At 41.8% G+C, this 12950-nt stretch overlaps 1 protein-coding gene across 1 annotated transcript; it reads right to left on the bottom strand.

The window, feature by feature from the left end:
- Positions 1-235: 235 nt before the first annotated feature.
- Positions 236-12896, bottom strand: nomo (nodal modulator). Its single transcript, XM_026359164.1, has 31 exons — positions 12693-12896; positions 12137-12226; positions 12007-12052; positions 11797-11897; positions 11461-11567; positions 11284-11356; positions 10414-10566; positions 10176-10313; positions 9782-9871; positions 9552-9657; positions 9291-9441; positions 8992-9163; positions 8536-8677; positions 8214-8345; positions 7352-7488; positions 7178-7265; positions 6915-6978; positions 6729-6824; positions 6413-6634; positions 6151-6233; positions 5794-5953; positions 4871-4997; positions 4140-4253; positions 3823-3950; positions 3536-3677; positions 3210-3293; positions 2456-2566; positions 2252-2353; positions 2002-2121; positions 1769-1861; positions 236-1649 (listed from the first exon to the last, which is right to left on the bottom strand). The coding sequence occupies exons 1-31, from the start codon at positions 12846-12848 to the stop codon at positions 1518-1520; spliced, it is 3660 nt and encodes a 1219-aa protein (XP_026214949.1). The 5' UTR covers positions 12849-12896; the 3' UTR covers positions 236-1517.
- Between the last annotated feature and the right edge of the window lie 54 nt (positions 12897-12950).

Genomic DNA, 12950 nt, shown 5'->3' with positions numbered 1-12950 from the left:
ATTCAAACTTTATTATCTCCAAAAATTAACAGATTCTGACCAAATGACAATAATTGCCCCACCTCCCTCGTCCTCCCCCTCCCACCCCAACCAAACTAATCAACTCCCCCTAAATGGGGACTAATTGGAATATCTTTGAACTCGGTAAATAGTCAGTGGCCTTTTCATCTGTCAGTGAACGTCACACAGCAGATGAGTTGAATACAGAAAAATAATTGGGGTCCATAGTTTTCACAGTGCATTACACAGCTCAACAGTAACACAATGAGCTTAAGAAATTACAATTCTGCCTTATCTTTCTAAGTTAAACTCAAGGTCGTGACAGAGCCTTTGTAGATATTCTCTTCGTATTTCACTTCTGTGGTTGTGAGGCTTCTTAACGTTAATGTTGGCCTGTCACACACTTCATCTGACAGAAAGTCATTCAAAAACAGCCACACGTTTGAAAGACATTGCCCAGCGAACAAACCAAGTTATCAGTCGCATCTGATTAGAAATGTTAATAAATTAATCAACTATCAGTAAATCCCTATTGCTTCATACTCCCCACCCCGAGCTACCCTCCTCAAAGACAAAAAACAGACACAAATAGTATTCAAACCCAAAGTTCCAGCATCCCACCACCACTTTCTTGAGCTAACAGAGAAACTAACATCAAGTATCTGGCATCAAGCTTAACTGCTTACAGCCACCATCAGGAGTGAAGTACAACACAGCAACGCATCTGACTGATATGATGTGACCGTGATGTGACAGTCAGTAGAAGTCATTATTAGTTTCTATAATAACAAATTTCAGGGTCAAAACATTTTAAGTTTGGCATTTTTTTCTAAACATTTCACAAATTTTCATTGTTCATGGCTCTTTGGAGACCTGTTAAACATAATTTAGAAAGGATGTACAAAAGTGATACCAATAATAAACTAACAAACCAGAAACATTTTAGTTCAAACATTTTCTTCTTAACGTTTTTTTTATCGTTTTTTGCTAACTTTAATGTAATCAAGTTAATTCTAGTAGCTCTGGTTAGATCATATCCTCTTCCATGTTGTCTGAATTGACACCATTGCTGATTGATGACACACATGGTTATGCATGGTACCTGATATTGCTTTAAAAAAAAAAAAAATGTTAGGACAGATATCAAAAGCATTCACGTGCTTTCAAAACACAAGCGAAAGATTTTAGTTGACCTCAATAAATTACAAAGGTATAAAAATGGCTCATACTGGTCACAAACATCTGGGAAACAGATGTTCGCACAAACGGACAACAACCTGTAAAATGGCAGCCATCAGTCCAGAGAATCTGAACAGCCATTGAGGTGGTGGTAAGGTTGAGTGGTTTATGTGGGCTTCACTTAGGGCTAAGTCACATCTTCGAAGCTAAATAGTTCACCACCACCCGTTATTAGCCGCAGCCACTGAAGACGTTTAACTTGGCTAATGCATTGTTTGCGAGGGCGCGGGTGTTAGTGTGCTATTCGGTGTACGAAGAGGTGAACTATGGTTGTGTTCTCATGTGCGCCTGGCCTTTTGCCTCTTGGCCTGACGTTTGGCTTCATCCATAGCTGCACTTTCTGTGCTGGCTTGGGCCATGCTCCTCACGCCCTGGATACGGTTCACTACCTGTAGCAGAAGGGGGATCACCTGCAAAATAGGTGCACAAAAAGTCAACACTTCCCTACTCAAATGAAGAAAATCCATGATCTACTCCAACTAAACAGAGCTCCCTGGAAACAGAGGAGCAAGTGGTGGTGGATATTTACCTTCTCATGGTTGTACGCTGCTAACAAGAGAAGCAAAGTGAGGGGCAGAGCTATGTAGGAGCCTTGGGCAACATCCTGGTCAGGAACTTTACGCTGTGAGGAAAGCACACAGCACACATCAAAAAAACAAAAACAACTACAAAAAGAACATATTACCCCACAGAAAACACCAAACATCAGCTAAAGCTTAGTGCATTTAAAACAAAACAAACGAACAAGAAAAAGACTCTTACCGTGGGGTTAAAGGTGAATGTGGTGTGCTTGTGGTAGCCGGAAGAGGAGAAGGAGACCTGGGGAAGAGTGAAATCATACTGGGAGCGGGACAGCGTAGAGTACAACATCAGCACATAGCTCTGGAAGAGAGACAAGAAAGAGAATCCAAGGTCATATGTATACGTCTGAAGTGCTCTACAGATGTAATACCATAGTCAAATATAACAGTCTTGGACATGCAGACCTGCAAATCTATTTACAAGCAAATACCTCTCCATCTCTGTCCAGGGGAGGGAAGTGGAAAAAGAGGGACTGTCCCAGAGAGACACTGTTGATTGGATTGTCCAAGTTGTCACTCTTGTACAGTTTGACCTGGATCGGGGATGAGGAGAAGGTAGTCGTAAAACTCTGACTATAAATCATATTTATATGAATTAAAGACCAAAACAGATCAAATAGATTAAGAAGCCATACCGATAGTGTTGGGAGGTGTTCAGGGGATGTGATGACGTTTCCGCTGAGGTCAAACTGATTGATCTGCCTGAAGGCGATGATGTTGATCCCTTCAATGTCACTACTGCCGACCTGAGAGATAACATACAGAGCTTAATGTACAGATACAACCTTGAACTCTTAAGGAAAATAACAACTCTGGATAAGGCTTTTGTACAAGTCACACGGTATGATAATAACAGAGAATTAAGTGGAATTAAGGCATTTCCAGCCTTGCAGAGAGATTAGAGGCCCTGCACTTTTCAGACAAGCTAAAATTATAAACGGAGAGGTTTAGACTTGCAGTGGGATTATCGCTGCTTTTGTTCTGCGTATAGAAAATGACCCGTGTGATAAGGCTGCTGATAAGTCATAATCACAGGGTTCCCACAGTCATCTGAACAATTCAATTACAGAAGTTTTCAACACCCGCCTATCTAGTTTTCATCCATGTGCGACTGTAGCGGGAAACATACAGTAATGGAAAAAATATGACATTGTAAATGTGTCCGTTTTGGATTGGAAGCTAGAGGTGTCCCATTTTAGTAGAGGATCATAGCTCAGTCAAAGGTAATAACATAAAACTCTGAAGTAGCTGTTGACGTTCTACGCCATATTTCATTCCTGCACACATATGCCGCCAGCCTTAATAACAGTAACTGTAATATTAGCATATTGCATTGTTTAATCAATAACACAGAAGCCTTCTTGAGCCTGTGTGAGATCTGCTGCTTACCTCTACAGCTCTGTGCTGTGGCAGGGCTCTCTCTATGTGGTCATTGCCCTCGGCTCGCAGCTGAATCAGATACTTGCATCCAGGCTGCAAAGAAACATTCTGTTAATTAGGTAATTAAAGGCTTACAGTCCTATATAGGAATACAGCTTTTTTTTTTCTTCACAGATTCAACATGCTTGCTGTGTAGAATGCCAAATGAGGCTTTACACAAAGCATTTTACCAGTGCAGTCACTCCTTTTCCAACCGATGTGGGGACAGACAGGTAAACAGACAAGGGGGATTTCAAACCCTACAATCTGATTTGAACAGTTCCTAATGTCCTCACCAGCAGGCCCCTGAGTCTAAAGCGGCCCTCCTCATCAGTGACAGTGTCCTCGCTGTAGAGGCTACACTCTCCCTGTCCCACTGCCTCCACAGCCACATCTCTCTCTGCATCCCCACTCAGAGACTGCACAGCTCCATAGCAGCTAAGGACAAAAGACCACAACACAGATTGGACATTTGTGCAGTGGGCATTTCAGAAACCATACATACTGTTGAATTTCTGTGCTTGCAGGCAAAATACAGGAGTATGAGAGATACAGTTTGTACTATTCTGAGACATTCCAGTACCTGTATGCAGTCTTAATGCCAGTTATATCAATGCTCAGGTTCTGCCCCTCCTCCACAGTGATCATCTGAGATGCGGGCTCAAAGCGGAACTCCTTCATCATAGGCTTAAAGTAGTACTGTCCAGGACTCTGAGGAGAGAGAGAGAAAGAGAGAGGAAAAAAACATGATTATGCCAGACAGAAGGCAGGAAAATATACACTAGCTAGACAACAAAAGAGGTTAAAGAATTTTTACAATCTGCTCTACAGCTTTGAGGAATGATATCATACAGCAGAAAAAGAGACAGAGACACATGAAAGTGGTTGTTGGTTTCTCACCAGGTTATTGAAGGTGAGCAGTCCAGTGTCCTGGGTCAACAAGTTAGACCGAAACTGTCCTCCACTCAGAGACAGGAGGACGCCTGACAGGGGCTGACCATCCTCCGATTTGATCTACAGAACAGACAGAATACTTTCTTTGGCTGAGCAGGAAGGACTTCAACATTTCACAATAAAAGATTACAGAGATAACAGAAAAAATGAAATCCCTCAGTAGTGGCTTAAACTCTGAGCACCAAATTATTTAGTAGTGGCTTTACTCTGGCTGACAAGTGACTTTAGTGTTTTGTTTTGTTTTTTTTAAAGCTTTTACAGATAAAGGACAAACAAGGACACAAAACTCTTTACAAACGCTGTGCAGAAGATTTCAAAGCCATTCATCACACAGTCCGACAGGGAAACTGACACTGATCATTTGTGCCAGGATCTCGTGGCCGCTGTAGATAATTGCAGACCATTTTACCAGAGGCAATACAAAGGCGACGCACTGACAGCACCAAAGTAAAGCACACAACCAATGCTTGCATCATCACTGATCTTTTTCTTTTAATTATATTTTTTTTCATCATGTCATTTCATATGTACTTTAATCAGTGAGAGTTGTGAATGAACAAAGAGCAATAAATGTAAAACACTCTAGATGAAAGTGTCAGTGTCAAGTATTTTGGATTTCAATGTGAATAGGGATTACTGGCATGTCATGTATGCAAATAACAATGGTCACCATCTACCTTGAAGGTAACACCAGCCAGAGCGAATGCCTTGAAATCTCCCTGGGTTCCCTCCACAGGGCTGAGGACGAAGCCTTCTTTACTGGCACTGATGTCGTACTGCCGGTCGCTGTGGAGTGGACCAACACTGAGGGAAAGAGGAGAAGCATAGTGGTTAGGACTGCACTTCTTCAGCACGGATACGTCTATGTTTCGTTCAGGGATCAAGGCAACAAACGGAGTATAATGTTGACGTGTGGTCAGCTGTGGGCTGACCACTTTCACACTGTAATTTTTAGTCCAAATTGTTTTGTGTGTGGTGCATGCAAGTGGCACCATTAAAAGTAGGTCAAATAACTATTACCAGTCGCTGTTTAGATTCCACCCATGGATGTACAGACTATGACTTACTTACATTCTCAGGCTAGTTCTGCAGCAAAAACTGTCTTTTTTCTATAAGGAACTTAATATTCATTCAACATCACAGATAAGTCTGTACATTATGAGTTGTAACCACACGCACAGCTGAAGACAAAAAGCACTGAACAACCTTTAACAAACAACACAAGCAATACATTTCAATATGGTTAATGTCTTTGTGCAGCTTCAGACAGTGTGTACAGTGTGCTCCTTTGAAATAAGCTGCACCATTCAGCTGGTCTCTAACACGAGCCTCGATTTAATGGGCTAACCAAACCTAACGGAGTATTAAATAGAACACACACATTGCTGCTCTTTCCACATTTCTTTTTTTTAATCTACTGTATTTATGATGTTGCAACTGGATGTGGCAGTTGGTATATAATTACACACCAAGCACATACATTTATAGCAGAACCCACAGACGGCATTATTATAATCTGTGATAATGACCTAGACAATTTGCAGTTCTGTTCTGTGTTTTTCTTTTTTTTTTTCTCATTTAAAATGCTGGCTTCTCATACCTGTATACACCCATCTCATTAGTGGCCACAGTAATGAGTGGTGCAGATGCTCCTCGTTCAGTGATGGAAATCTCTACATCCTGTAGCTCTGGTGACACCTTGCCCTCCAGGAAGAGTCCTGCACGCCCTGTGATTTCAACTAACCGCCCTGGACAGGATTCTGTTGAGATAATGTTATTACTTTATAGGTAGCCCTTTAGTAATGCATGCCACATCATTTCAGCAAATGTTTCCTCTTTTCATTACTTATCAAGTTGGGGCAAAAAAAGTAAAAAAAAAAAAACTATAAGCACCTTGGTAAATGATTACTGAAGTAATTACAGTGAGATTGTTAGATTACAATGTGATGGGTCTTACCTCCAGTGATAGTGGCCTCTACTTCAGGAGGATAAAACAGCAGTTCTTTGGAAGAAGGAGTCACTGTGATCTTCTCTCCAGCCCTGTGCAATATACATTTATAATGACGAGGTATTTTGAATTTGCATCTTATTCTCCTAAAGTCTTATGTACCAGAGGCACATTCTCAGGTGAACAGTAGTCTTTACTAAAGTGATAATTAATTAGTTATACTATAAACAGCACAGATGTGGTGTAAATTGACAAATATGATGTAACCGACCTGGCCCAGTAGGAGAACTCATAATGGAACGGGCCTGTCAATTCATCAGCTTTCTCTTGGACTGGAGGACTATCATCCCTTGCACCTCCGTCCTCTTCTGTGGCGCGGCGCTCCCGTTCCTGACGGCGCAGCTGAATTTCTTGAAGCTGCTGCTCCTGCCTCTGCTCTTCTAGGCTCCGCAGGGGGCCGAGCACCAGGGCTGGCTCACTCTCAATGGACGATCTTATCGAGATCACAGCAGCATAACATATTAGCTGGACCATAATAAACAGCTAGTACTTGTACAAAGTCTACAAGCATGTGGAGTCTTTATTACTTGATAGTAACTGTAACGTCTAGGATCTTGTCCGTAGTGATGAGCCCAGTCATGTGATGTCGCACTGCAGTGAGCGTCAGGATACTCGGGGCCGAGCTGTTGCAAACAGGTAAGCAACAGTCACTAAGATTAATTGTTGGCGAGGGAACTTAAGACTTTACGTGAACACGGCATCTTGCTACTTACGTATCGTATGTGTAGAAGTCCTGTTCGAACTGGTGGCAGGAGCGTGGGGTGACTTTGTAAACACCTGGACAAGTCATTTTTAGGTGATTAATTACTTTGCTCCAGTTTTATTTTTAGCCAAGTCTGACACAGACCTTTCGGCCCGAAGCACTGTACTCTAACTATACACAAGGGAACAGTTGGTACCACTCATATTTTTCTCTTCTCAATATGCTAATTCATACTATGTTTAGCTAATAAGAGGTCAGGGCAATGAACCTCACCAGGCTTGGAGAGGCAGAAACGGTTGACTCCCTTGGAGAGGTTATACACACCAACGTTCTCAGGTTTGCTGCCATCTTGGAAAAACTCCTGTTCAGGAAAAACACTGTAGTTTAGAAGTAGAGTAACAATTGTAATCCATAGCGATAATGCTGCTGCAGTCACAAAGTACTGACCAAGGTGATGGCATGGGAGAGGGAGCAGCGCAGGATGTAGCCAATCTGTCTGAACTCCACGCCCAGGACGTCAGCGTCGAGAACTTCCACTTCTACGGACTTATGTTTCCAACACCACTCCTCATGAGAAATACTCACTGACGAGGGCGAAGACAGGAGAGCAAAAAAGAAACAAACAAAAAATAAATAAAAAATAATAATAATAATGAGCAGACAGAAAAAAAGAAAAAGCTAAAAGGTGCTGATATTTGCTGAGAGGGACTAAAGCTATCACACTAGTTCAGGTAGAAAACGGGCCAGTGATTCTATAATGATCTCATCTTTAAACAAATGTTTAAGAAAGTTAACTTCTTGCACTACTCTGGCCTGGCAAAGCTACAAGCTGAGTAAACATGCCTCAAAGATGCTGTGTGTGCAGATAGCTCGCAGGCGCACAAACAGATTGAGTGTATTGAGCAGTGAGGGAGATTGATGCAGCACCAGAAGGTACAGAAACACTGGATGAATACAGGCGTGCCTCCTGAAACTTGGTACTAAACAACAATTATGATTGAAAGGCAGTAATTATGAATGGATTTCCCACACAATCATTAGAGATTAATTACTGTGATTTCCTGATGAATTCTGAAATGCGGGAACAATGCTTTGACTTGTTCCAGTGAAAAACAATATGCTGACTTCACATAAATGTTGAAACAACTGTGAGAAACCCATACTTGAATCCACCAATGTAGCAGCTAATAATATCACCAGGGCTGGGGCCAAAAATAAAATCAATATGAATCATTATCATTATATATATTTAACACCATTATATCACAATCATAAAGAATAAAATGTGCTCATGACAGGGATTCCTCACCTTTATATTTCCCAGGCAAAACATTGTCGAAAGAGAAGCTGAGGATGTCGCTGCTGCCAGACAGAGGCACTGCCCTCCTCTCTCCCTGTCGACTCACTGGCTGAAGGGTTACTGAGAGGTCATCACAGGAAGCTAGTGGTCCAGCAGAGAAAAATGATGTCAGTTTATGAGAAACATTTTTAAAAACTCACTTTTCAGTACTTTTTTCAGCCAGTAGCTTTTCCAGCATCATCTTTTTGCTCTTTCTGTAGCAAGCGATTTATTGACCCACTTCTTTTGTAGCAAATAGCAGACATTTATAGTAGTTTTACTCTGTGCTTGCCTAGACAGTAGACTTTTCCAGAGACAGAGGCCATGAACTGAGTGAAGAGCAGGTCTGTGAGGGGCCGGTCCACAAGGGACACCTCCAGGGCCTGAGGTTGCAGAGCCAGGCCTGCTTTTACTTCTGCCTCAGGAAGAGTCACCTGAACAAATGGAAAGGAAGAATAAATGTTTTTAACCATAAAACAAAACACTTAAGCAGTGCCATCAGGGTCATAGGATGTGGATAGTTGTTCTGCTTGAAAAGCAAATCTCTCTCTAGACTATTGGCTGCACCGCTGTGTAGATGTGTGTAGAAAAACAGTTACGTAATAAAACGCTATCCTGACATGCTACACTGCACTGTGGTTCTGACAACAATCAGTGTTTGGTTGAGCATCTGTGTTCTATTTGCCTTTGTGTGTGCAGGTTGTACATTAGTATAAGTATTAAAAAAGAGATACTGTAAGAGGCTTACATGGATGCTGTAGTCTCCAGGTTTGGCCTGAAAGCAGAAGGCCCCCTGGGGGTCGGAGTCGACAGTTCGGCTAGAAGTCTTGTCTTGGTGTGTCAGGGTGACCTTGTAGCGACCCTGCTGCTTCATGCCCTCAGGCAGGCGACTGATGGCGATCTGGCCACACACACTGAACCTGGTTTGGGACCAGAATCACATTTTTGTAAGGTTTGTTAGCAACAGACCAAACTGACAGCACGGGCATTTACACATTGTAATTAATTTACTCTTATGCCTTTATAAATGGGGGTGGTCAAACATACCCGGCTGTGACGATGTCAGGAAGTTGAGGTGTGTTGGGGGCTATCTTCGCTGTGATTGGCTCAAAGAACATGAGGTCCTTGTTGACGCGGATGGTGTAGGTACCAGCTGTCATGTTCTCCAGCCGGAAAGAGCCATCCTCCTTGCTGATGACTGTCATGACAGTGTAAAAAAAAAAATCATTAAATGCCAAATTGAGCATTTCCAATTTGGCATTTAGTGAAAATACTTTATAGGAAACTGGCAGCTTCTGGTTTGGTTACCTTTTATCTGGTTGTTGAGGGACACGGTGGCATCAGGGACGCCCTCCCCACCTAAACTATTTAGAACTCTACCTGTCACAGAGAAGCCCATGACACGGAAAATGGGCTATACATGGAGAAAAAGAAACAACATACACGTCAAACTGTGGTTCTGTACATATATTAGTTTCATGTTTTCTATGTGATTTAAGACAAATAATAAAAAGTAGAAGCATAATTTGACTCCTTACCTCTAGCTTCAAACTGTTGTGTTCCACCTTGAAATTCATCCTAGAGGGAGCGACATCAAATGTGATCCTTTCTCCCCTGTAGAAAGGCACCTGAAGTGCACAATTTCACAAAAGCAGAATTAGAGGCAAAAGTATTTAAATGTAGTGACACAATGTTTAATATTTTTTATTTACATGCAGATTTTAATAGCCTTGTTAAGCATGGAATTGGTTGAGGAACCTCTAAGGGGAATATTCAGCATTTGTGTTTACAGCCTGACATATATAGGATATTCATGTGAACTGTCGTCAATCTGAAGTCTTCACTTATCATACATAAGTGCTTCGCTGTTCACTGTAGTATTAAACAACCAAGATTAGAAATGGAATTGTTGGGTCTTTGCAGAAAGCTTACCACGGTGTACTCTCCGCTGGCCAGTGACGGGAAGATGAAGGTGCCATCTTCCCTGGACAGCGCGCTGCACAGATAGATTTGAGAGCTGTCCCCTGAATCTGCACCCTCCACTGGGGACATGTTACAGCCTGTGATATCCTGGAAATCACAACAAATACAAAATTATGTAGAACAGTTTAGACAAGTGTGACTACTTGATTTAATTTGATTTCTTACTGTTTCTAAAATAATGTTTTACCTCTCTCTTGACACTGGCTGAGTACAGTAGGAAGGTGACCTCTTTCATGGGCTCTCCATCACTGCGGACCTCCCCCGAGACATCGTAGCCTCCAACCACCAGATGGTCGGCCGCCGGGGCATTGGCATTGGAGACGTGCACTGAGGTAGTACTCTATAGGAAAACGGCAAAGGTTATAATAATGGCTCTGTCAGGAGCAGTGTGATTACCGCCAGAGATCATTAGTTATAAATCTGATAACCTGACACGCGACCTTACAAGCTGAGCACAAGCTGAAAAATAAAGTTTTCTACAGCTAGATGATAACAAATTAAAAAGACCTCCGAGATCATGGATTATGGTCCTGGATAGTATTAATGACACTATTCAGATGTGACAAACGGTGATAACGTGGCTATTACCTGGATACTAGACACAACACAATCTCTCTCAGACACATACAGTTCTAATGTGACCCCTTCAAAATCATTCATTAGAAACATGACATTGAGTCTTCTATGGCGATATCATCTCTGACTTCTGCTCCACTAACCTTCATGGCACGTTGTAATAGGTTTTATCATAAGCTACTGAACTGTTCTGCATTAGAAACAGCTTAAAAACCAAGAAAAAGAAAAGAAATATTCTCTTGCATTAGTTTTAGCTGGATGTACCTAAAAAACTGGCAACTGAGTGTATGTTTTCATTACAAGAGACCAAAGCTTAAAACTATATTTTGGTGGAAATTTACTGGGCTTACAGCTCCACCCATTGACCAAACTGAATTTTCCAGCTTCAATAAATGACAAAAACTGGACCAAATGGACAACACATTTTCTTTTTCGCTATTATCATTCACAACCCAGTGAGACATGATGGGATTGCACCAACCTGCTCCAGAGTCCAAGAGGGATGGGAAGCTGTGATTTCATAATTTCCAGGGAGAACTTTTAAGAAGGTATATCTGTGTTAGAAACACCAAAGAAAGGAAAGGTCTTAAAATCCTGAATATTATGTCTGCTGCACAAACACTTGTGTAAATCGTACAGAAAGATGTGACGAACTTACTTTCCCCCAGGTTGTGTGATGACACTCTGAAGTTTCTCCTCTGTTCCCGGTAGGCTGAGTTTGACTTCTACTCCTGCCGGGCCCAGTAGATGGCCCTTACTCAGAACCTAAACAATGCACAGTAGATTAGAGTATAAAAGACTGTTTGTGAATTGTCTATATTATAAAAGGTTATAGGACTGTGAAAATAGCTTTGTGGTTCTTGATGCATAGATAGAAACAGAGAAAACTAAAAAAAATATATGTGCACAGACAAAACATTGCTGCAAGTGTAGAGAAACCGTGTTTTTCTACAAATAAGATGAAGAAAGAAGAATAAAAAGATGCAAATCTCACCGTTCCTGCAACTGAAAAACCAGTAAAAACAAAGTTGATGTCTTCTTCTTTTGTACAGATGTCACTGACTCCATCCACATGGAGGTCAACACTGGTAGGCTCTGGTGACAGGAGAAAAAAACACACCAAAAGACATGAATAATAATGATAACGATAATAATAATAATGAATACTTTGTGAACAGTGAGCACGCAGCTGTGGTAGTCTTACCAAAACTCCACCCAAGAGGAGGTTCAATCTTCAAAACAAAATCTCCCTGTATAAGAAGTGAAGACTACACATTAGAACCAGTATCAATGAAAAACCGAGTTATATGAATTTCAATAAATGTCTCCCATACCTTGTCATATAGAGGGATCATGAAGTAGCCATTGATTGGGGCACAATCCGTCTGATACTTCAAGGAGCCCTGTTTGGTGTACAGCTTAATCTGTGCACGAAAGATAACACTTTAGTACATTTATGAAGTTGGTGCCTACACGGACAGGCGCAGTTTGATTGGCAAGTTAAATGGAAAATTGGTTAAGTAACTTGCACCAGTCGTCATGAACAAACAGACGAGTCTGCCAGGGATTTAGTTAACTTGACTAATTAGCCAAATGGCTAATCCCACGGAGGTTGTGAATGAACAAATGGGTTTGCAGTTAATCCTGTCAGCGTAGCTCACAGGAACTCTTCAAAATTAGCAGACAGCGTTAACTGAATAACATGAAGAGCGTGTTAACTGTTGTGGTTTGTGTTGTCTATCAAATGAAACACTGAGTTTGTCTTAAAACAAACTTATGCTGGTATTTCATTCAAACAAGTATCCAGTCTCCGCCTAACCTTTAGCTTCCTAGCACAAACCAGCTAACTGCTAGCTAGCTACTAGCTAGCCGGGGCGGCTGCACTCTCACCTCGATTAGAGAGTAATTGATTTCAACGTCGGATTTAACGAATCCCCCACACGCCACCACGATGTCATCGGAGGACACCGCCAGAAACTGAGAATAGATGATACAGAATAAAACCCAAAGGGATCCCATTTCAGCCCGGACCGTAATTCTCAACATTTTGGCTGACTGTGTGATCTCTCGTAGAACCGAGCAGCAGCACGCTTCCTCCGGTTCCGTACCAGCTGAGCCGCTGTCAGTGACAGGGCGGAGACACTGAGG

The sequence above is a fragment of the Anabas testudineus genome, chromosome 1 (assembly GCF_900324465.2).
Source record: "Anabas testudineus chromosome 1, fAnaTes1.2, whole genome shotgun sequence".
Taxonomy (NCBI): domain Eukaryota; kingdom Metazoa; phylum Chordata; class Actinopteri; order Anabantiformes; family Anabantidae; genus Anabas; species Anabas testudineus.
The sequence above is the reverse complement of the archived record's forward strand: the minus strand, read 5'-3'. Positions and strand labels throughout refer to the sequence as shown.